The sequence below is a fragment of the Motacilla alba genome, chromosome 5 (assembly GCF_015832195.1).
Source record: "Motacilla alba alba isolate MOTALB_02 chromosome 5, Motacilla_alba_V1.0_pri, whole genome shotgun sequence".
NCBI lineage: Eukaryota > Metazoa > Chordata > Aves > Passeriformes > Motacillidae > Motacilla > Motacilla alba.
In genome coordinates, this window is record NC_052020.1 from 10,109,383 (window position 1) to 10,133,435 (window position 24,053).

The 24,053-nt window shown below is 39.1% G+C and overlaps 1 protein-coding gene across 1 annotated transcript; it reads right to left on the reverse strand.

Annotated features, from left to right (window-relative positions):
- Positions 1–340: 340 nt before the first annotated feature.
- On the reverse strand, positions 341–20,736 carry CTR9 (CTR9 homolog, Paf1/RNA polymerase II complex component). The gene is made up of 25 exons (XM_038137595.1): positions 20,584–20,736; positions 18,693–18,791; positions 17,695–17,934; positions 17,207–17,324; positions 16,551–16,640; positions 15,121–15,269; positions 12,653–12,760; positions 12,045–12,152; positions 11,686–11,922; positions 10,840–10,929; positions 10,608–10,736; positions 10,320–10,503; positions 9,648–9,736; positions 9,202–9,387; positions 8,936–9,023; positions 8,556–8,704; positions 6,426–6,542; positions 6,119–6,264; positions 4,637–4,708; positions 3,687–3,822; positions 3,104–3,250; positions 2,512–2,669; positions 2,108–2,204; positions 1,681–1,793; positions 341–1,427 (listed from the first exon to the last, which is right to left on the reverse strand). The coding sequence occupies exons 1-25, from the start codon at positions 20,626–20,628 to the stop codon at positions 1,016–1,018; spliced, it is 3,507 nt and encodes a 1,168-aa protein (XP_037993523.1). The 5' UTR covers positions 20,629–20,736; the 3' UTR covers positions 341–1,015.
- Between the last annotated feature and the right edge of the window lie 3,317 nt (positions 20,737–24,053).

Sequence of the window (24,053 nt, forward strand, 5' to 3'; positions counted from 1 at the left end):
TGTTAGAACTGGTAGCAATACACTATCCAGACCTACAGAATCTTCTCTTAGCAAATGCTTGACACAGGAATTAATGACCAATGAAAAAAAGGAAAACATTTCCTGGGACTGGTGCAACTGATTTTTTTCATAACCACACAGAAAAATCAGATTTAGTCTACAGCACAACAATTTTTCATTGTTATTCCTGAACACATTATGTGAAAGGAATTAGCTCCCAAAGCCATGTACTTACAATACAGTGAGGACCACCTTCTCCAAAGAGATTCCATTGTCAAATTCAACGTTTTCAGGTATTCTGCTTATACCTTCTAAGGAGTAAAATAAATCACTCCAAACAAATAAGCAAGAACATTTTATTGTGACACTTGCAGCTTTACCTTTCTCAAGTAATACAGAGTTCTCCCAAATGTCTTTACCAGCCAATTTAAATATTTCATTTAAATCTGCATCACTAGTTTATAAAATTTCTCTAAGATCTGCACATTTTCAACTGATTTAACACAAAAACAGAAGCAAAAGAACAAACCCTTGAAAACATAAAAGAGCTGCATTGTGGCACATTTATTCTTTAATAGAAAGTAAGAAAAACTTCCCTACTGACCTTTACTCCAAGTGAGGAAAAAGATAAATATCCATAGCTCTTTGTTGCATCTGGTAGGATTTTAAGATCCATCTATGCATCTTTAATCACAGAACAAAGTTTCAGCCACTCTGAACCACCTAAGGAGATTTTATGTTCCATAGTTTTTACATGCATTCCATCCTCGGTGTGCTGACTACAGGACAGAGATTCTGTGCACCTACAGTGGTTTAAATTTAAAAATACACCATAAGCCAACTCAGAGAAACATCCATTAGTAACTAATAGAAAGAATCACAGGAAGGTCTCACGACAGTTTACTAAAACATTAAGGTTCTTTAAATCACAGTTTTGAAATATAAAAATTCTATCTCCCCTGTAACTGAGATGTATTTACACGAACTTTTTAAAAATACGGTCTGCGATTCAGCTCTAATCGCTGTCATCTGAGCCCCCTTCAGAGCCCTCATCATTAGATGCCTCTGGCTCAGACTCGTTCCCAGAAGCTCTGGCAGAGCCCTCGTGGTCAGAGCCCCTCTCAGAGTCCCTGTCGGACTCGGCGCTGCGCGAAGCCGGGCGCGATTCGTTCTCGGAGCCGCCGGAGCCGCGGCTCCTCCCCGACTGCACGGACTCATTGTCCGACTGCTCCGACTCCGAGCGCCGCCTCTTCCTCGGGGACCTGTCACTGTCAGACTCCTCGTCGGACGCGCGGGCGCTGGACCTGCGGGGACTGCCTGCCTCGCTGCCAGACTTGTTCCTGTTATCGGAATCGCTGTCGGACACAATGCGTTTGCTGTGCTGCTGCTCCCCCTCCTCAGAATCACTGTTGCTATTCCTAGCGTGCCTGTGGGGAAAAGCACAGGGGAAAAATGGTATTAAAAGGTGCTCCCTTTAGCTGATACATAAAGCAAGACACCGGGATTTGGGTAATGCTAGTTTTTAGAAGAATGAGTGGAATTAATTTGCCCTGGGAAGGGATGTTGAGAGTACAATGAAAAACTTCTCATTATCTTCATGTTATCTCATTAACACTGCATTTTCTCTTGAAGGCAAGCACTGAAACTCTAAGTTCACACAAAGTTAGTTAAGGTTCTTACCCATCATCAGCAATTTTGAGTTTGTCCTCATCAGAAGAATCATCACTTGATGAAATGATGGCTTTTGATTTGATCTTTCCTTTCATTGAAGGAGGCAGACGCTCTGGTTTGGGCTGTATAGGGGGAAAACAAAGGGCTGCTTGTTCATGTGGCACAGGGCCCAAATGTAGAAACACATTCAGAAAACCGGACAAGCTTTTTAAAAATTTTCCATTTACTATCACTTAATTCTAGATGGCTTTGGAAATATCCTTTTCATCCTTGAAGCAGCACTAGCAACAGGGAAGGAGGATAAAAATAAGCTCTAAGTTGGCTTCAGGAGGTTTTGCCATAATTTTCAACACTAATAAATCTTTCTTGACCAGGGTAATGCTGAACTCCACATAGATATTTAGAGAGTGATGCAGTTATTCAAAGTTCAACTTACAGCCTTCTTCTTCTCTGCTTTGGGTGGACGTCGCTTCTTAGGCCGTGGGCCATTTTCGTGTTCTTCATCATCACTCCCCTCTTCTGCCTTCTGGGGTCTTGAACAGAAATACATTTCATATGGCATAAAGCATAATATTGCAAAAAACCCTTAGAACTTACAAAAATACCAGTCTCAAGAAATGTCCAGCTCATCAAGTGTTACTCCTACTTCTTTTGCAGAGTGGTTGCTTAAGTCTTATAATGTGTTAGTAAAAAATAACCATGTGACCTCTTGATAAGAGTTTGTTTTCAAACTGTTACAAAAGACTGCAGAGAATTTACTTAAAAGCCCTATAATTGCTCAGGGAAGTCTAATATTAAATCGACATTAATAAATAATTAATTAATTAAAGTATCAGCTACCTCCTCCTCTTCTTCTTCTTTCTCTCACCCTCCTCTTCTTCCCCATCCTGTTCACTACCACTGCCCTTTCTCTTCTTTTTCTTTCTAGAGATGGGCAGATCTTCATCACTGTCATCATTGACAAACTCATCAAACTCCCCTGCTCCTTTTTTGGAACGCTGTAAGAAAGACAGGCAACACAACCTGTTATTCACATCCCAGTTACAAAGCTACCAGGAAACACTTCAAAATGGAAATTTAGCTGAACGTGTTCTGGAAGAAATGAAAATACAGACCTTCTAGAGACCACGACAAAGTTGGCACCAGAGAGGTATAATTTAGAAACTGATTCAGAATTGGCACATAAGACAATCTTCTGTTATTTTAACAACTGAACACATTTTAGTGATGCCACCACACTCAGAACTTTTAAGTACTAGCTTCCAGTTTTGACATTTTAGTATTAAACCTGTGTAATTTTAATCAGTAGAGCCTAGGAGTTTGAAATGAAAAACCTGTGCTTCTGCAAGAAACTATGTATCAGAAGGGGAAAATTAAGGAGGTTTAAAAGAAATAAAAAAACAAAAAAAGAGATTAAAACATTCTGTTCTACCCTGCCTCCACCGCCACCACGTTTTTTCTCCTTTGATCCTTCTACTTCACCAGTGAACATCAGAATATTCTTGGTCTTCTCCACATATTGAGCTCTTTGTTCCAAAAGTTTCTTCTGCTCTTCTTTTTCTCTCAGGCGCTTCTCTTCCTGAAACACCAAGGAAGCCAACCATTACCATTGTATTTGCACCCCCGTGGTGATTATAACAGCAGGCACAGAAATGATTTGCTGTCAGGAGACTGGAAAATTGCTTTTTCGTGCTCTGTGTCACAGCAGAAGATGCACATGGCAAAAAAAAAAAAAGTTTTTTACAAAATGTTTTCTACAAAAAAGCCTATGGTAGAATAGGTAAAAGTCTGATGGCAGAACTTATGGCACAACTATTTTATTTCATTATACAACTAAATATTTCTGAGGCTATGGGGAAGTAAGAGCATCACCTGTTAGCTGCAATATTTTCAGCTGGCACTTACTATGACTAAGAAAAACAGCTACTAGGTACCACCCCAGAGCAGGAGGAGCACACATATTGTCACTGTGTGCACTTATAAAATGAAATACACAGAATTTAGTGGAATGAAACCTGTTCTTTAAGCAGTTTCTGGCGAAGCAGCTCCTTCTCCTGCTCCTGCTTGGCACGCAGCTCCCTCTCCTCCTCATCCTGCTTGCGTGCCCGAGCCACATGATACTGGGCCTGGCTCAGTAAGTCAGAGCATTGCCTGCAAAATCCAGGTTCTCAGGTAAGGCAAGGTGGCAAACACAAAAAGAAATGCTTTTATAAAGGGCCTGCATTACAACACTACATTCATATCCCCAATGAACTAAAAAAACAGCTACTTGAAATAGCTCAAAGAAGAGCAGCGCAGATTTTTGAGTAAACGGAAGCATTTTTAGTAAGCTAATTTATCTTCCAATGGATCATTTCAGAACATATTGATTCACACTTCAAACGCAGCCAATTCATATACAGAAAACCCACACAGGAACATAAAAGGAATTATGCCAACCAATTTGGAAATCTTCAGAAGTATGGTTAATAAGAACTTGTATTTAATCACAACAACCTAACAAACCTTCTTGGAAATGTAGGGCAAAATTCAAGTTTAAAAAACCCAAAAGTGTGAGAGTTAAGGGTGCATAAAGTGCCCATGTCACACAAAACATTAAAGCAAGGCGCTTTCAACCCCCTCTTAGCTGATGCCAAAATGACATTTTTTTAATATTGAAATGTTCTCCTCTGTACAAAGTGCTTCAATGATATCCATTCAGATGCAAAGTGCAGGGTGGCCAACACATGGTATTTGTATGGGGCTATGGAAATCTTACAAGAATGTGCAGAAGTGCAACACAGGGAAAGAATGAAACAGTAGCAGGGAGTGACCCTGCACTTGTATTTCTACTGTTCTAACAAACTGACAGTTGAAATTTTGGAATCTAGTTTTAATATTAAAAAAAAAAGGACAAAAATATTCCTCTTAGAATCTGAATGAAGGATTTCTTTGTGGGTTGCTTTTGTTTTTTTTTTTTTTTTACCTGGCTTCTGTAGCAGCAAGTGCCAAGTCAAATCTCATCTTATCACCTACTTTACTCAAGTAACTGAAGTACCTGGAGGAAATCACAAGAAACCAAAGTAAGCAAATATGGCGTTACTTACATATTCACTGCAATTCTGCCTTAAAACAAAGCATTTACTCCTGAATTACAAACCTGCAAAACTCAACAGATGAGGAACTCCCAACAATTTCCTCTGTGCCAGCACCTTTTAATACAGCACCTTTTAACAGTTAAAAAGTGCATTCAGACTACTCCAAATCTAAAGCATTCTAACCACTCTGGAGAGGAAAAATTCTAAAGAGAGTTCTGAGATTTCATTAGCTGGCTCCTACCTGTAAGTACATTGCTGACCCCAACAGATTGATTCCTTATCTGTCACAGATTACATGCCTGAATTCAGCATAAGAGGAGAAAGGGAAACTTGTTTTTCAAATTGCTTTCAGAACAGCCTCCTTGACCTAGTGGACAGGCCCTTGAGAATACAACAAACTTCCAAGTAGATAGTAAGATATGATGATCAGTGCTTTGAAAAGTTTCTCCAATTTAAAAGAAAATTACTTCTAACTTTCGAGATTGCCACAGTTTTTTCCCATATACCCTCAGACACATTTCAAATGAAGTGTTTCTGTGCTAGATTAAAATTCTTGGGTATATGAATATAATAATTCCTTGCTTGAGGTCTAGACTATGGAAAGTATTTTCCAAAAATTTTAGTTAATAGGCAAATATAAATTCATGCAACTTCTTCAAGGCAATAAATAACAAGCTTCTCATTAAATTTAAGTTAGAACTTAAGTTAGAACTTCTACCCTCAAAACAACAGCAAAGCTAGGCATGCACAAATCATGCACCAGCTACACCTAGGAGCAGGATAAATGGTTGAAAGCTCTGTTCAAGGATGGTGATAACTTGATCAGATTAATCACACTGGTGTCTGCACAAAATTTTCTATTATTGTTTTTTAAACAGAACTAAAATATCTCAAATACACTTAAGAAACTGCTTCTGTTCTTAAACTGTGACAATACCAAAAGGAGGGTGAAATTAGTCTTAAGGGACTGCCAGTCATGAATTATGCTAATGCAAGATAAACAGATTTGCTTTTAAGCCTTATAGTTTGCTTTGAAAGAAGTCATAAAACAGTATTCAAGTTGTAGAATAATTGTCAACATCTTTTCAACTGCGTATTTCTGGGAAGAAGAGCATCTTGGTCACAGCAGTTACAAAACTCTTTGAGAAACACATACTGGCACCTGGTCAAACAAATCTGGTTCTGGAACAAAATCTGAACACACAGTTTTGTCAGGCCCAGTATTTTGTTTTCCTACTAGAAACTCGAGAATTGCACAGTGCTTTGTAGAAGATGATTGCTCTTCTAACCAGATTTGTGTTCAATACTGCAAGTACACTGTAAGGGGACAACAACATGGATTATAAGGATTAGAAACAAATCATCTTTACCTGTGGGCGAGCTCCAGCTCTTTCACAGCATTAAGCACTTCCTTCAGATTGCTTTTTTCATCTTTCAGGACAGAGGTAGCGAGTCTTTGCAGCACTAAAGCCACATTAAACATGAGGACTGTATCACTTGGAGCCACGTGCCTGGCCTGGAAAAAAACCCATGTTTTTAAGATAAGCTACAAAGTGATACAGAAATGACATAAAGAGAATAAACACCATCATTTCAACCCCAGACCACCAAATTTAAAGAAACACAAACACACATCAGTAATTTTATCCTGTGATCCATGATGTTCTAGATCCATACCTTCAACAAAGTTTGTTTGCATTCCTGTAATTTGCCACATTTGAACAGTGCCCGGGCCAAATATAACAACACTTCAGTGTTCTGATGCTTATAGAACTTTCTGAGGCAGTTTTCATACTGAAATAAAAGAAAAAAGAAATCAAAGTAAGAGGCAACAGAGGTTTGTTATTTTGGTTAGCTAACTCTAGTAATGTTTCTATTCCTAAAAAGCATTGCTGCTAATAAGCCTTTTGTTTTTTAAAGAAGTGTGTTATGCTACATGGTGCCTCCTTTTCACTGATCAGAACATTCTCTCTCCTATTCCATAGCAAGTACCTGATTTTTCTAGAAATTGGTGCAGCTCTGTAGGTCTTAAGCACAAAAGAATACTTGTTAGAGTAGCATTTACTGCAACAAAGTCCAACCAACATGACTCATTTTAAGATCATCAAATATTTTCCACAGTATGTGGGGGGAATAAACAATCTATTTTCTTTATTCATATCAGATATTTTAAAAATGGAAATATATCTAATACACTAATTCTATATATCTGATGTAATTATTTAAAAAAAAAATCAGACTTCCCAGATAACTCAACTTTGCTCTGTCCACCCAGCTGAGGAACTTACCCATGCCAAGGGATATCAGTTTCTCTAAAGTGTAAAAGATGACTTGTTACTATAACTTCTGTGGGTCTAGAATTAAAGGCTTAAAAGATAGCAAATGTTATAATTTTCAGTAAAAAGCACCTTCTGTTTGACATACTCTTTTCTCAATGAACCCTTCACCCTCTCTAAGCCTCCAAAACAGAAGGAATACAAAGCAAGTTTTATTTGCGGCTCAAGTACAGAAAAATTGCCCTGAACTGCAACACCTGAGGTTGTTACTCTTGGATCTCACTGTGTTGCGAGTACCTTCAGCAACCAAGATTTTGTGTTTAGCTCAAGCCTGCCTCAGATTTGTATGCTTTAGGGTAGAGAACTCAGTAGGATAATTATTGTGGCTGCAGTAAGCTGGGCTAGCAATTTCAATTTGTCTCCCTTTGAGTCCAATATAATGCATTTCACACTGTGACTGCATAGCAAAATCCAGGGAACAATGAAACACTTCAGTAAACAAACACATTTCTAGTAACACCTTTTCTTAAATAAATTAGCAAATGATTAAAATATTTTTTCTCCCAAATCGATAGATGAAAGTGATACCCACTTTCCCACTGCAATTCACTGCTTAAACAATTGCTAAAATGAGATTTTCATTAGGTTTTTTGTCAATAAAAATAGTCAAAGTGCTAAAAAAACAACAGACCCCATTCAAGCACAACAGAGTGAATGTGACTGTGTTGCCAAAGCTTGCTAACAATAGTTCACTGGAGGACAGTGACTACTGAGCTCCTGAGCATGTAAGAAAGGCCCAGTAACACTTCTTTATTAAGCATCACAAAAAAGCTTCAGAATAGCTCTGAATGAAGTGTCTTTGAGCCTTAATAAAGACTCATCTTGAATGACACAAGTTTGTTCTTAGTTTCTGCCCCTTTCAACATATGCTGTGCTTTTAAGCTTATTTGTATGCTTTTCATCAGCTAATTGAGCCAATTTACTCAGAATAGGTTGACACTTGAACATTTACTTGCTTGGGCAGGTCAGGTTAAACTAGCTGACCTCAACAGATTTCTTTCAACACAAATTATTTTGTGATTTTCACTGCGGTGAGTGAAATTTTAGCCCAGTCAGCTTTTAAGACAGCTTTTAAAGAATTCATGTGGTCATTTACAAGAACAAAAATAGGAATTGTTGCTATTTTAAAGAAAACCCCAGCAGCAAATTGTATTTGCTTACTTTGGAAACATCTGAATGTAAATCACATGCAGCAACTACACTGACTGAAACCCCTCTGGCTAATAATTTACTTCACAACCAAAATTCTAACCCTGCTACCAAAAAAAAGTATACAAGTTGATAAGTGCTTTGTTACCCCTCACCCACATTTGGCAGTCTGTTACTAAATCTAGACTTGACAGCTTGTTAGAAATAGGCCTAGAACTTGTTAAAACACTGCTCAGAAAATTTCCCAGCTGCCCTGACAACAGAGAGACATCTAGAAGTCATGTGAGCCAAGACAGGATGTAGGTCAATGTGGAGATGTTACCATCTGCACAGCGCTGATGTACTGCTTCTGCTCCACGTAGATATGTGCCAAATTCAGCCACACGTCGCTGATATCTGCTGTGGCCTCTCTCACTTGGGCAAAAACATCACGAGCTTCACGGAAATATCCTTTGTGTGCCAAGACAGCTCCTGAGGGGAGAGGAATATGGACAGTATGAGCTTCCAGGTTCATGCACTGTGCATTCCTACCACAAAAAATTCAATACTGCCTCAATAAAGTGCCCCTTCAAAAACCGACACAGCTGCCATTTCCTGGGCTCCACTCTACAGTGCTCAGGTCCTGAAAAAACAATTCTTTATTAAAGCACGAAACTTAAGAATATGATCACCTCTGAAGCAAAACTAGAGTCTGATATTCACCTATGCCATTAGCAGCATACAAATTCTTTGGGTCATTTCTGAGGACTTGCTTGTAGATGGCTAATGCACGGTCTTGGTGACGTTTCTCCTGCAGAAAGAAATGCCCCAATTCATCACTCACTTCTAAAGTGGGGTATTAAGATCTACCCAGAGATTTTATGAACTACAAGATGCCAAACAGACATCAAGAAGAGGCTCTGAATAGCTAACAACATACAAAAAATAAACCAACAAACTCACACACAGGGCAGAGAGATGCCCATTACCTTTTCTCTGTCTCTTGTGGGTTGATGGAGAGTCTGCAACCAGACGTTGCCAAGAGCCAGCATGGAATAAGTATCATTTTGTGTGGAGGGCTGCTTCAATATTCTTTCAAATTTCTTCTGTCCTGGACCCCACTCTTGTTTAGCCAAGTGAAGATTGCCAATCAGAGACCAGGCATCTGGATGATCCTAAATAAAAATTCACTTTAAGTTACAAAAGCACTCTTTTCCTTTGCAAGGGTTCTTTTTTAAGTATAAAGTGTTACTCTTCTTAAACACAATTCCATATTCAAAAGAACCCTAAACAAAACATAGAGAGCAGATCTCGCAGCTCTCTCTTCTTCCCCTAGTTAAAACAAAATAAAAACACAAAAAGAGGAAAATTAAATTTTAAGCTAACTTATTATTTACAGTGTTTTATAATGTTAAACACTTATAGGGTTACAAACCTGATTGATTTGAAGTGCTTCTTTAAACCAGTCAGAAGCCTCATAAAAATTCCCTTTATCCCTGGCCATAGCTCCCAAGCGCAAGTAGCCTGAAAATAAAGATAGAAAATGAAATAAAAATCAGGGAACAGGTTAAAGTCCTCTTGAACAAAGAAAATATTGTCCATGCATCAATTTCAAAAGCAATCTTTGTTTTGATCAGCTAAGGACAGCAAGACACCTTTCATATTCTATTCACAATGAGAAACACAACGTGAAGAGGAACTTGCACCCATGATGGCCAGACAAAAACTGCAGGTTTTGAATAGTTAGAGTATTGTAAACGTGTTAAATTGGCTTCATAAGTTAAAGGCAACTGAAAAACTGCAAAGAAATAAGGATCCATCAGTTACATTATTTTCCTCCCTCCGCTTGAAATAGCTCTCCCATCTCCACAAGCTTTGGGAAGGGTATCTGCAGGTGTCAATGGAAAACAAACAGGGAAAAGGCTACAGATGAGGCTGGGGCATGATGTGTGCTGCAGCGTGTGGCAAATAGCACAGGCTACTCAGCCCTAACGCTACTGTGAAAACAAGGGAAGACAGATGTAAGGAGAGCAGAAGACACTATCAACCAGAAGATTTTTGGTATTGTAACAATGGCTGTAGAACTGAAATACCAAATGTTTCTTACAATCAACGTAATTTGGATGTTCTCTCAAAATGTTTTTATAGAGCTTTTCAGCTTCATGAAATTCACACATGGCCTCGTAGAGCCTGGCAAGGTTGTAGGATGTTGTCACAGAGATGGCATTGTAGTAATGCTCATCGTGCTCAGCCTCTGCTTTCGCACGATCCAGCGATGCCAGGAAGTATTTCTGAAGTACAGAAAGAAAAGAGCAATGAAGCACTCCAGAACGTTCCCAAAGAAAAACTTCAGTGTGATCAAGAAGCACCATTCAAACTGTGAGTAACTGCATACCTTTGCTTCTCCCAGGTTCCCCAGCCTAAAGTGCAGGGCACCCACGTTATTCAGGATCTCTGGAGGGACATCAGCCTGTACTTTCTCCTGCAGAATGCGTGTGGCTGTTCCATAGGCTGACAGAGCACCCTTTGGAAAGAAACAGGGAGTGGATGAAAGAAAGAAGAGAATGAGCTCTAAATGCTCTTATGAAAAGCACACACATAATTCACCAAATGAGTATTAATAATACCTGTATATCAGTCTGTTCTAGAATTTGGGCTAGCTCAATCCATGCCTCTACATCATCAGGATATTGTTCTGTGACTTTCTTTAAATGGCCCTGAAAAACAGAAGATAATTATGCCACTTCAAAGACACACACATTATGCCACTTCAAAGACACTGTTTAAAAAAATGGAAATAAAAGAAAGAGTGAAGGCATTCACCTTAACACTACAAAGATATACCATACTGCAGAAGCAAACATCCTAAACATCTGCACAGTAATAAATCTGCTTTAGTTTTCTTCCCTCATTATTTTATTCTTCTGTAGAACTGAACACCTGCTTTGAGTCTTAGAGAAACAAAGGCTATTTTACCAACATGAAAAGCTAGAGAAATGCCTAACATTTATTGCATTTATCTACCCAGCATTAGATTTAAAATGCCTTTCATTAAAAAAAAAGCATCACTGTCCATCCAGATAAGCCCAGACAGGACAAGTGCTTTCTGGAAATCACCAGCTGATTTGCTCTCTTCAGGAAATTATGAGCCAACTTCCCATCTTCAGACAATTGTATATATATATATGGAAAGAACTCTGCCCTTTTCACGTACCAAATAGAAACATGAGGCTGGAGCTTCTCTAAATTCCTGGACATGCTTTACCCAGAGCCCAGGGGAGTCTCAGTTCTGTCCAGAAGTCGTGACTCTCCACAGACAGGAAGATCCCTCAAGACAGCCCATATGAAATATTCCATATCTACAGCCACCTAACCCTGAGTTTTATTCAACTTAAGGAACAATCTGATTTCAAATCTGATTTCCAAGTTCTACTCTTGCAAATAAACACGATGCTGGTGGAAGGAAAACTCACCTTTGCAATGTCCCGTTTCTCCTGATCTTCTGAAGCTGCATAAAGAGATCCAAGGATTTTCATAGTCTCATAATTGTTAGGGTAGGCTTTCAAGACTTTTTCAAAGCACTGTGAAGCATTCTCTTTGTCCCCTCGATAAATGTACATTTGACCCAATCCAAAAAACGGAAGCACGAAAGAAGATGAGGCAAACTGAGTGGCCTGGTAATAATACTGGAAAGCTTGATCATAATCTTCCTAATTAAAAGGAATTAAATGAAAAACAGTCAGTGTTTTTAGAGGCAACCTTTGCACGAACTTTCATAACAGAGACTTTTTTAAAATGTGAACTCAAAGGGGAGTTTTAAAAACTCCTCTACCTGCACGTGAAAAGACCTCGCCAGCTGGTAACAGCTCTCTGCCTGCATCGCTTCCACTTCTGTGTTATGGAAAGCATGAAGAGCCAAGTGTTGTACTTTACCATAGTCCTGGAAAAAAAAAAAAAAAGGAAGTTAAATGAAATTTGGAAGTCTTCACTTTATTTATGGTCAAGTGATTTTATGATTTAAACATGGATAGCTGGAAAATACAACAAAGCTTTAGTCACAGCACTGACTAAATAACAACAGATTTAGTTTTAGCTGTTACTATTTTACTATTCTTTTCTCTATTTCATGTTTCAAAGCATGGAAGAATGAGGAGGGGGAAAAACAAATCAACAAAACCCCCAACCAACCAACCAAAAAAACCAATCCCAAACGTCAAAAACCCAAAACCCCTTCAGGACACAAAGTTGATTTTTATTTAATTAAGTGTACCTTTCTTGGTTTTCTTGAGAAAGGTTTATACAAAATTCAGGCCAAAAACCTCACACTTCTATCTAGATTAACAGATATTAGGCACCTGATGAAATGTGAATCTAACACCAGAATTCTTACTGTTCAGAGGTCATCAAGCATTTAACTGTAAAATTTCAGTGATCTCTTACCTTCTTGAAAAAGAAGTGATTGGCCAAGTGATTCAACACCATTGGATTACTGGGATCAATTGTGTAAGCCCTAGAGAGGAGTTGAACACCATTCTTGATGGAATCAGCCTAAATGAAACATTGACAGGTATCAGCAGCACCTCAGTATCTGTATCTTATTACCATCTTCAAAACCATTTTTCAGTCTAGGCTGCTCAGGATTTCTGACAACACCATACTGAACTCACAAAAAAAAGGTAAATTCAGCAACTGGCTTTTCTTCCTGCAGCATACAGGTGGAAAGCAGGAAGTGAAGCTACCATACAGGGATGGAAAAGAGCACAGCAGGACTTTCTAGGAAAAAAAAAAAGCAAAAAAACCCAAAAGACTTAGTGTTGATGTCCTTTGACATGTCACACTCACAGCCTGGCAGCTTTCCTTCTGCTCCTTCTACTGTTCAGTGTCCCCAGTGCCTGTTTGGTTTAGGTTTCAGTGTTTTACCCAATTCATTCAACAGTAGAATGAAGATATTTTCATGTTCAAATTCTAAACAACAGCTTTAGATCCCCTTTTCAAATCAGGGCAAGTTTGAGGTGTTTATATAGAAATATCATTGCATCAACTTACTCCTTTCTAAAGAAGCTTTACACCTTAAAGAAAGCTTCCCACAGTAAAAATGTGATTTACCTACAAGTTCAAATCCACAACTGATAAAATAATTGCTCTTGATTTAGGACAACCATGAAATCTGTATCACAAGCATGTCAGCTTGATGTGTACTTATTTCTGAACAGAAACACCAAAAATGCTATCAGGGAATCATCTAACAGCTGTGCTTTACTTTGTAATTATGATGAGAGGAGAGCTGTCTTACTGAACACATTAAGTTTTAAGAGGTTAAAACGTAACATGAAGGCAGCTAAAAAATCAATTTCAGTTTAAACAGGTGCAATCTTTCCAAACCTAGCATAACAATACTCCTGGATAAGGAGATATTGAATCCTTCCTGCCTTCATTTTCAAAGGTTAATGTGGTTTATAGTCACACTGTGCATTTGTCCAAGTTCTCCAATACCTTGAGTCTCATGTCCAACTTCAACCCAATCCAGTAGATGGGTAGAGGTCCCAAAGATCTAAGTGCTTTCATTTAAGAAAAACAGATAAGACAGACTTTAAGGAGAGCACAGTGTAATCTCAACCCTGATCTGACACCATAACATCTTCTAGGAGGAAGAAACATTAGAAATATCTAAGCACAAAAAAGATAACAATTAGTTTAATACTCAGAGAGGCTCTTTTCCCCAGTGTTCTCCCTTCCCTGGGTCAACTCTTCCATGTTACACTAACTTTGTTGTAAAAGTTCTGAGAACAGTTTGAAGTAAAAAACTGGTGATATATTTCTTAGAAAGAACACAAAACATCTTTGAGTGGCTCAGCTTTTAATCACAGTTTTTTGAATCTTCAGGTGAGTGGGCTCATCCCTTGACTTCAGTCAAAAGATCTTCAGGAAAAGAAAGAGAAAGATACCAAATATTATCAATTTCTCATCTGTGGAATTTATTAAAATTTGATTTTTGAGTATTATTGGTTCTTTCTGTAGTTTTATGAAAAAACCTCTTGTACTCACATTTTTTTTTTAGTTTCTTCATGGAAGTAATAACAGGGTTTTTTTCCCCTCACAAAGTAGTAAACCAAGAAATTTTCAGACATTCTGTGCTAACAAAAGATCTTTCTATAGAAAGAAGGAGTATAGTTCTATAGAATAGTATAGTTCTATTGAACTATAGAAAACAGCACACTAAATTTTAGCCACATACAATTATGTAACAATATTAATTTTTTAAAAACACTTAAGGGTCTCATCCTCCAGTGATAACATCTCTGAGATGGTTAATACATGCTAAGGAAGTTATGATCCCAACTAAGCTATATTTGCATGCATTTTTCTAGTGATACAATACCTAGAAAGGTGGATCACCACTTCATTGTACTTTTACCAGCCCAGTTAAAATTTCTTCTTGCCTATTCTTTGGTTTACCATGCAGCATGCATGCCTGAATGTAACTTTGAAACTTGTTTGAAAATTTGTTCTCAACTTCTAAACTTCTAAAAATCTTGTCCTAACGTCCTGGTTTAGACATATTCCTGGGAATATGTCTTTTACCTTGACTTTCCTTCACATATCTCACCATGGATATTTATTATTTTAAATGAAACAGTTAACCTAGCACTACCTTCCTGTACCTAACTCTTCTATAAATAACAGAATTGAAGATTTTTAACAAAGGAAGAAAGCTATTCAGAATGTTCTGCTCACATCACAAGTACATATCTACAATATCATTCAACAGTAGCCCAGACTTGAAATTATTCAACCACAAAAGTTATTACCCATTTCAAAACTGGACTATCTTTGAAAGGATAAAAGATTTGCTTTTTTTAGCTAAAAGAAAGTGAACTGAGCATGGATTCCTGCTAATTCAGACCCACCTCCTTATTATTGAGTTCCAGAACAGCCAGTCCAACCAAGGCCCCGACACACTTGGAATTCAGCTCCAGAGCCCTGCTGAAGGCCAGGCGAGCTTTCTCCAGCTTGTTCAGTTTCACGAAGCAGTGGCCCATTCCCAACCGAACCTCAGCTAGGGAACAACGTGACACCACTCAGAATCCCAAAGTTTCAACTTTATGCCTTTTTTGTTTTCACAACTTGGAGTGAAAGCAGAGTTTTTCATAGTTCCTCAAAGCCTGTCAAGCCATCTAACAACTTGCTGTTTTTCAAGGCAGCAGCCCATACTTGGCTGGCCACAAAATGAACTTGAATGCATTAGTAAGACTTGATTTCTTCACAAACCCCAGAACATTGATCAATCTCCCACAGACTCCAATGCCAAACAAATAAAAAATTACTTTTATGGGAATGTATTAAAAATAACAAAGAAAAGCATTAAAAAATTGCCAGATGGAAGGGCTGGACATTTCTTAGGCCAGTCAAATTCACCCCAAACTAGCAGGTCTTCAGAAAACACAGATGAATAAACAAGTTAGCTGACATTTCTCCTCAAATGAACAACTGATTCACATGCTATTTATCATCCTCCAACTTCCATGACCAAGTACAGATGGACTAATACAGAAAATTCATATCATACTGCCCTTTCAGACTGCTTGTGATCTAAGAGTACAGAGAATTCATAAACAGCAGTTTCAAACCTGTGTCCATCAGAAAAAGGGGAGCAAAGGAAAGATGTTTGTTGAAAAGTAAGACTTTTGTAGCTATCAATCTTATGGTAAAGCAGACCACAGAACACACATCAACTTTGCAATAAATCTTTTCTCAGACAGATTATGGCAAAGTCTATCACATCTCTCAAGAAACTTTCAAATATTTATGATCCTAATGTAAATACCTTGAATTAATGTACCTAAATCCCATGTATCACTTTTACAGCCATTAAAAATCACTTTCCCAGATTTTTGCATAAATAAAGTAATACAAGACCAGGAAAACTCACATCATGCACTATAAGTAGAATTTTGCTTTTTATGTCTGGTTTTATTTTTATGTCTTGTTTTATTATTATGTCATTTCTGAAGCCTTATTCCAAGAGCTTACAGAGAAAGAAATTCTGCAAGTCTTGAACAGTTCCCTCCCTCTCCATACAACTTTCATTTCTCTTACATGCAAAATTCCATTTTCTAATACCTCTTTAAATGTAATACTCCAAAAAAGAACAGTATTTTCCTAAACACAACTTCCTTCTCTAAATATTAAGAAATACTTCAAGTCAATGAATGCCTAAATCCCTCTATAATGAGGGTTGGGGTTCCTTTGACAGATATAGACCACAAAAGTGCCCTTTGAATTTGAATTAGGAAGGCCTGAGTTAGTTTGCAAGCACAGCAAATACTTTCTGTCTTACCTGGGCAGCCTGGATTGGTACGCAATGCTTTCTTGTAGTAGGCAAGGGCTCCTCTATAATCCTTCTTGTTGAAAGAAATGCATGCCTTACCTGTTAGAACACACCAGGAATAAAACCAAGATTATAAACCAGAAACTCAAGTATTATTTGGTTAACTTGTGCTGTGCCCATTTTCAAAAGTTACAGTCAAAAACTAACAGAAAATTCAGACAATGACAACTTTTGTTACATTTGATGACGTCAAGTATATGAAAAAAGCAAACATGAAAATACATTAAATTTACATTTTCATTTTTTCTGCAGAAACTTAATTCCTTATTGGTCCAGAGAAAAGATACTTACTGAGACTAGTGAACAACTTAAATTACAAGTGTACAGTCTGCTGACCCCTCACAAGTGGTAACTTCACCCTTAACAGAGTGTCCAGCTTCATTGCCACCACCAGGGAAGCATAAATAGCTGGACTGGATGTATGCCCATGGCATACAGAAGATGCCAGTGAGCACTGCATTTTTCCTAACTCTTCTACCTATGTGTACTTCCAAATTTGAATTAGTCTCTGCCATGTGTGTCTTGATCACATTGTCTCTATACACACCCTCTTAAGCACACAATAACCAAAGACCAGGTTTTTACAAATATCCATCAACTCGTACCGAGTAGGGCAGGAATATTATTGGGAGACTGGTTGAGCACGAAGTGGAACTGTGCATCAGCTTGGTCCATCTTATCACCTTCAAGCAGGCAAAAGCAGGCTCTTCCCAACAAGTGATTCTAGACAAGGAAAAGAATTTGCAATACATTTATCTCTGTAACATATGAAGTTTGGACTATGTGAAAGATTAACTGCCTAATAATGGCTTTAACAATTAAATTATTTCTCTAACATTTATCAAGCTAGAGAATACCAATCCTTCCTTCCCAATCTCCAAAGTTGACTTGAAGTAGTTCTATCAGGTGTGCCAAGCTAGACAGAATTACTCCTGGTGGCACCATGCACATTTCAGATACAAGTTTTGCTTACCTGTCACTTTAAAGCCTGAGCAGTTTCTAGTTTCTGAAGTTTCCCTTTAGTGAATCAATACTTGTTTTCTTTACAATCAGTAATTTACAAAAATTTTTTTTGATCAGATATCGGTTTTACCTGGTCGTACATGATGATTTTGTCAGCCATGGTGTACAGCAGGGTGGCCTGGGTGATGAGCTCCTTCTTGTTGTCTTTGTTCTTCTCCTTCCGAGCCTGCTGTACATAGTAGGCTGCCAGAGTGTCCAGACATGTCATCTGGTCCTTCTCGTGGTCTCTGTAGTCCAGGTTGCCATCGATGCGGGCAGCTTCCAGCAGCTTCACAAAGTCTTCTGTTTTGCCTTGCTTGTAGTACTCCAGCTACAAAACACAGTTTTAACACACAACACCACCCCAGTGAGTACAGAACATACCAAGCTGATGCTTTAGGTATCACAGACACTTTTTCTAGGATGTAGGGATAAAGCAGAAATAAATGTAGGTATCATCAGAGAAAGGTTTTCTGATAATGCCAAATATTTTTCTGTCCTAGAATCACTGAATGGCCAGGGATGGAAGGGACCTTCAAGATAATCTTGTTCCAACCACCCTGCCATGGGCAGGGACACTTTTCTGTTGCTCAAAGGCCCATCCAACCTGCCCTTGAACACTTCCAGGGATGGGGTATCCACAGTTTTAAGGGCAACCTATGCCAGTGCCTCACCACCTTAAAACACAACTTTTGGAGCTATTTTTAAAGTGAAGAATCCACTGGTCTTCCTCTGGACTTCTTTGATGTTTTGACATTTAACCATACTTTCCACAGTGTAGATACTGTCCCTCCTTTTTTATGAAGCACGTAATCAAAGGCACAAACCACGAAAACTATGCACCAGGGAAGAAAAAAAAACATAGAAAGCAACCCTCAAGAGGCATTGTTTCATGAAAAAAAGATTAAATTTTAATCCTAATATGCATATGTCAATCAGAAACATATGGCCTAGAATCAAAGACTGAAAAACCCCATAAAGTACCTGTTTGGAACTCAGTTATCACTGGTCATAAGAGTATGGAACTGGAAATCATGATTTGATTATGTGAATACAGTATTTAAATACACAATTTGTATCTATACTGACCGCTAGGGCAATCCATATGTGCAGCTGGGTGTGCTCCTGTTTCAGTATACTTATAACTTCATCACCCTCGGGCAACTGATCGAAGTCAAGCTCAATAACCTAGAACCAAACAACACAGATCATCTTTTCACAAAGCATTAAAAACATCGTCTGCCACTGAGCCCAAAGGAAACTGGACCTGTCAGAGCACAAAACATAAATCATTATTTGTGTTTAAACAAGGTTATAGACAAAGAAAGGAGAGATAATATACTGCATCCTGTACAAGATAAAAATGATGGCCTCTCTTTAGAGAAAAGACAAACCAGTGTTTGGGATACAAGTGAGGGAGAATAAGCAGATATCCTAATTCAACTTCATTCACATGCTCAGAATCAGCTAATAATCAACTTGACTGCACACTGCTGACTTACTAAAACTTTCCCTACAGGTAATGTAGAGATCTACCTCAGAGACAAAATCTTCCAGTCAAAATCTGATGTCAGAAAATCAATACCTAAGACTCAGATTCCTGAAATTTTGTAAAATCATCTTTATGCCCTAGGGAATTTAAGAGACTACTGAAGCAGCTAAATTTCTGAATATTCACAACTGTAGATATGACCAGCAAATGACAGCAAGAACTTTTCATCATTCAGACATTGTTTTGTATTAGTCTCCCATATTGATCTAATCTTCTGATATTATAAAATGAGGAAAAAGGAACAGGTACTCCCCAGATGGGATATTTGGAAACACAATTTAACTGCTTGTTAGTTCACCTTACTCAGCCATGCTGCCTTTAATAATTAGTCATCTGCGTTACAAGTCAATTTTACAGCAAGAAAGAAGGCAGTTGTTGTAGCCTGATTACCAATGCTGGGACTCCTCTGTAGGCTGAATTAGAGCAATCCAGTTTATGAAACCTTCTAGTTTTGACTATACAAGACTTTAGAATACCAGCAAAAATATTTCTGCTTAACTTTTACTCATTTTAGTTTATCTTGCATAGCACCTCCTGTTTGACAGATAATGGCCCTCATCCATCAACTAAAATAGTTATGAATGAGAAATAGATATAACCAACACAGCAAATAAACATGGAAGTGAAAAAGAGCAGGGGTAAGTAGAGGGTATTTTATTGCATTCCCCAGTGATTAATTCAGAACTTTGGGATCCAAGTAGCCTGAACAGCAGCACCAAAATCACAATTCATGTTGACACCCCAGACAGAAATATCTGTCACATAAGAAAATGCCCTTAAACATGCAAACTCCATAGAATAAAGTAATTTTGTGAGACTTAAAACTTCAACGGCATCCATACAGAAATATGTTCCCATATATATATATTTGTGCATATATGAATGTCTCTGTGTACACATATATATGTATACATGGATGCATATATGTATGATATGTGTACATATAAAGAATGGGAGGGATACAGATGTTCACAGAGAATATTCTTCAACCTGTAAGCATTATGTTTCAACACCTCACTTAGCTACACTATTAATTCAGTATCTGCCACGGCATGATTTAACGTCAAACTTTGCTATACGCTGCAAATCTCCACATACTTCTCCTGAACCCTTCTAACTTTGCCTTGTGACAGGGCACCTTAAATAAAGAAAAGTTAAAGTAAGTTTTTAGCTCCACAGTGAAATAACTTTAGGTCCTCTGCCCTGCCTGTGTCTAGGCGCTGCTTGAGGAACACCAAGAGACCCTGACACAGCCAAGCGCGGCGCGAACGCGGCCGGACACGCACCTGCGACCCCGCCGCGGGGGCTGCGAGCGACACTCGCGCCCCGAGCCCGGGGCACAACCAGGGGCGGCAGCGGCGACCGCCCGCGCCCCGGCACGGATCGCCCTCCCTGCCCCGCCCCGCCGCCTCCCCGCGCCCGACTCGCCTCGTCGGTGTCCCGGAGAGGGATCTCGATGGAGCCCCGCGACATCTTGGCGACAGCGCTGCCCGAGCCGCCGCTCGCCGGGCCGGGGCCGCCGCGCGCACTTCCCCTCACGGCAGCGCCCGACCCGGACGTGCTCGGGAACGGGGCGGAGCGGGCCGGGCCCGGCCCCGGGGCGGTGTGAGGGCGGTGTGAGGGCGGTGCCTGCTCGTTCTGGCCCACGTCATACACCCGCCCCTAGGAATTGGTGTATCCGCGCCTTTGGATCACCCGAAGGCAAGCGGGTGTTTGTGCGTGCAGGCCCTCACCGGTAAATCGAGCGGGTTTACCTGGGTAAAGCTGCCTGGGCTTCGGGGCACGGCTCCCTCAGGCGGCGCCTCTCCTCACGGCGCCTCAAAAGCGTCCAAAGGTTTCCAAATAAACGCGTTAAAACGTGCGGGTTTTCCCCGTCTTCGTGGGAAAGCAATGTGTAAACCCAAATTTATATTATCCGACTAGTTCAGCTGGTGTAATACTTCTGATGCGTATTTACAATTTTTCAGCCTCAGCTGGGCCAGCTGTATTGCAGTTAGGTGAGTGTTTTTAATGGCAAATACGGAATCTGATACGGAATCAGAGCCCTGTCTGTGTGAGGGACTCAGCCTCACGGAGGTGCAAAGGAAAGAAGGAATTCCACAACTGAGCTCCTAAATTGTGTTTTTCTAATTATTATGTTATGACACATTGCATATTTGGATCAAATACAGCAAGCACAGTAACCTCTGACCCATCTTGGTCATTTTTACAGTTGTGCCAAGGGGAAAAAAGGGTAGGAAGACTAAAAGATCCTCAGGCACATTTCTAGAGAAATTATTAAAAAAACCCCAAACCTCCAATGTTATTAACACAGCCTGTTAAACCCTTGAGCTAACTTGATTTTGTCCTATAGCTAATTGTCCAAGGAATACGAAATTTTGTATTTTATATTCAAACACAACTATACCACAACTATAAGGCATTAGTTAATTTTATTTTAAAAATAAGTATGAATTACTATAATCCTATATATTATAGTGGTAATGACTAGATGACTTGCAGAGTCAGCTATTTTGTGAAGCCAAAGTAAGTAGCATTTTTTTGATTACTTAACATTTTGAATGTGACCTTCTGATTTTTCTTCATGCACTAGTTATTCTGAACTGAATTACCTGCTCCAATGCATTGTACCAAATATTTCTTCTATTCTGTGAGTAGATTTCTTCCATAAATACCTATTTTAGAGAAATGTGGCAGGAAAGCAGAGTGATGTTGAAATTTATGGGAGGGAGTGTGCACTTTTTTGAACTAAAATCATGCCAGAACCAATGCTATGCAGAGCCAGATGCTAATTAATAGAGTTCATCAGCCTTCTTTTCTGATTTATAGGCTGATCTCTCAAAAATAAACCTCTTTTTAGATATTTTAGTTAATGCTGAAGCTCTTTGGATTGAAAAGACAGCCTGTTACTGAGGTATTTGTTCACCAGTGGCTGTAGAAAACTAGATTTCCTCATGGACAGAATATTAGTTTTAATGAAAGATTTTATAGCGTCAGACCTTAAGAATATGAAGCCAAAGTTAAAGGGGAAAACAATTCTTGCTCCCTGGTACAAACCTGTCGTAATACCACACGAAATGACAACGCAGACACTGCTGCTCTCCAGGTGAACAAAAAAGAGGGACCTTCATTTTCTGACTCTAACATTTATAGTTCTCTAAAAGTGACAGTGGATTGGAGGGTGACAGTGCCACCTCTCCAATGACACTGGACAGACCAAGAGTCCATCAATTTTCTCCTCCTCCATGAAAGAATGTAAAACATAAGTTATGTACAGAATTGTGCGTGAGAAAGTTTGTTACAAGAATGAAAACATCAGAAGGCTTAGCAAAGTCTTAAAAAATCAGGGTGACATCAACCTACCACACACATTTTAAATTGTTTAAGATTTTATTGCTATACTATTGACTTTTATATTGTTTAAAGCAGGAAGAGTCCTTTTCTTTCCATATACACTCATAACAATAAGTCACTGTTGGCTATGCAGCATCTCTTTAGTGTGTAAACTATTGCTCCAGTGAAAACAGCTGCTTTTTTTCCACTTTATGAGTGCTTAGGGACATTTCAAGAAAAGAGGCTTGTTTATCTTACTGTCTTTTGTTTTTATTTCATTGGATTTTATTACAGGGGAAATTGAATTTGCTACTTTTAAGCTTGGATTGTTAAGAAGATCTTGTTAGACGAGAAAAATTGATGTAACAAAACAAAGATATAGCAAATTGAACTTTCACTTGTGATATATGTTATATACAGTAAAACAAACCTCTAGAAACTTCATTATCCTATGGAATTATAAGCCTTTTTCAGGAATGAGAACTGAGCTTAATGAAACTACTTTAACAGTAGTATAAAAAAACCCCAAAACCTCTGCCTACTTGACCACCTCTCTTTGTAAGCAAATTACTATTTGTGCTTGAAGTGAGGTGCATGTCCTTAAAGAAATAAGCCCCAATTAGGAACATCTGGGTGTAGGCACACAGGTTGTGGGAACTGGGAGTGGGGCTGTGGCTGAGCCCCGTCCCCAGTGGGTGCAGCTGTGAGGAGCAGGTGAGCAGTGTTGGGGCAATGAGCCCTGGAGTGCTGAGGTGTCACTGCCCAGTCACCAAAGGGAGCAGAGGGCACACAGGGGCAGTGCATGAGCATGAGGGGTGTAAAAGGCTGGGCTGAGGGACAAGAAGGGCAGATGCTTGCAGTCTTCTGAGGTGATGGGCTGTTACTCTGTGTGGACAGACACCTGCAGCCTTCTGGTGTGGTACAGTGATGCTGTGTATGGGCTGATGCTTTCTGCAGTTGTATGGTGATGCTCTGTGTATTGTAGCTGTCTCAGCTGCAATATATGCTACAACAGCTGGGGGGTCAGAGCAGGCTGTTTTAGTAGCAAGATATCGATACAGTTCATTTTTAGGATAAAAGCTCTGGGCTGTAGGAAGGGCAGTGGCAGAATGTGCCTGGGGGAGCTGTCTAGGGCCATCAGAATTTGTTAATCTGATTTAGGCCCTAACACCTTGAAAAGGTGTACATTTTGAGAAGGTAGTAAGCAAGTTTAGTAAAGTGCTGTGTGAACTGGTTAAAAAGGTGCTGAAAATAGGCATAATGGTTATATATGTTTTTAAAATTAGTTTAATATTGTGCTAATCCTAGAGGCTGTGTAGCTCAAACTTGTCACTTTAAGGAGTTGGGTTTTTCTATCCTGCTGGTAAGGAATCCTGAAGTAGACTACATTAAATGGATTTTGGGCGGTGTTATGGGTATTTCTTTCAATCAAAGCTACATGAAGTGTAACAAACCAGAGCTGTAAGGATGGATGGTCCTTACTGGTTTATGTTAATGTTTCGCTGGAAGGTGTTGTGTTTTTGCAGACCAAGAAATATTTTTTGCAGTTACTAAAGCTGCAGTGT

Bases quoted from the DNA above. Each gene is read 5' to 3' on its own strand.
- CTR9 (XM_038137595.1), bottom strand. From the start codon at position 20,628: ATGTCGCGGGGCTCCATCGAGATCCCTCTCCGGGACACCGACGAG. The intron at 17,935-18,692 runs GTCAGTATAGAT...TGTGTTTTGTAG, and splicing joins ACATATGGATTGCCCTAGCG to CTGGAGTACTACAAGCAAGG. The intron at 8,705-8,935 runs GTGAATATCAGA...CTCTCCCCTCAG, and splicing joins GTATGCTGCTAATGGCATAG to GAGCTGTCTTGGCACACAAA.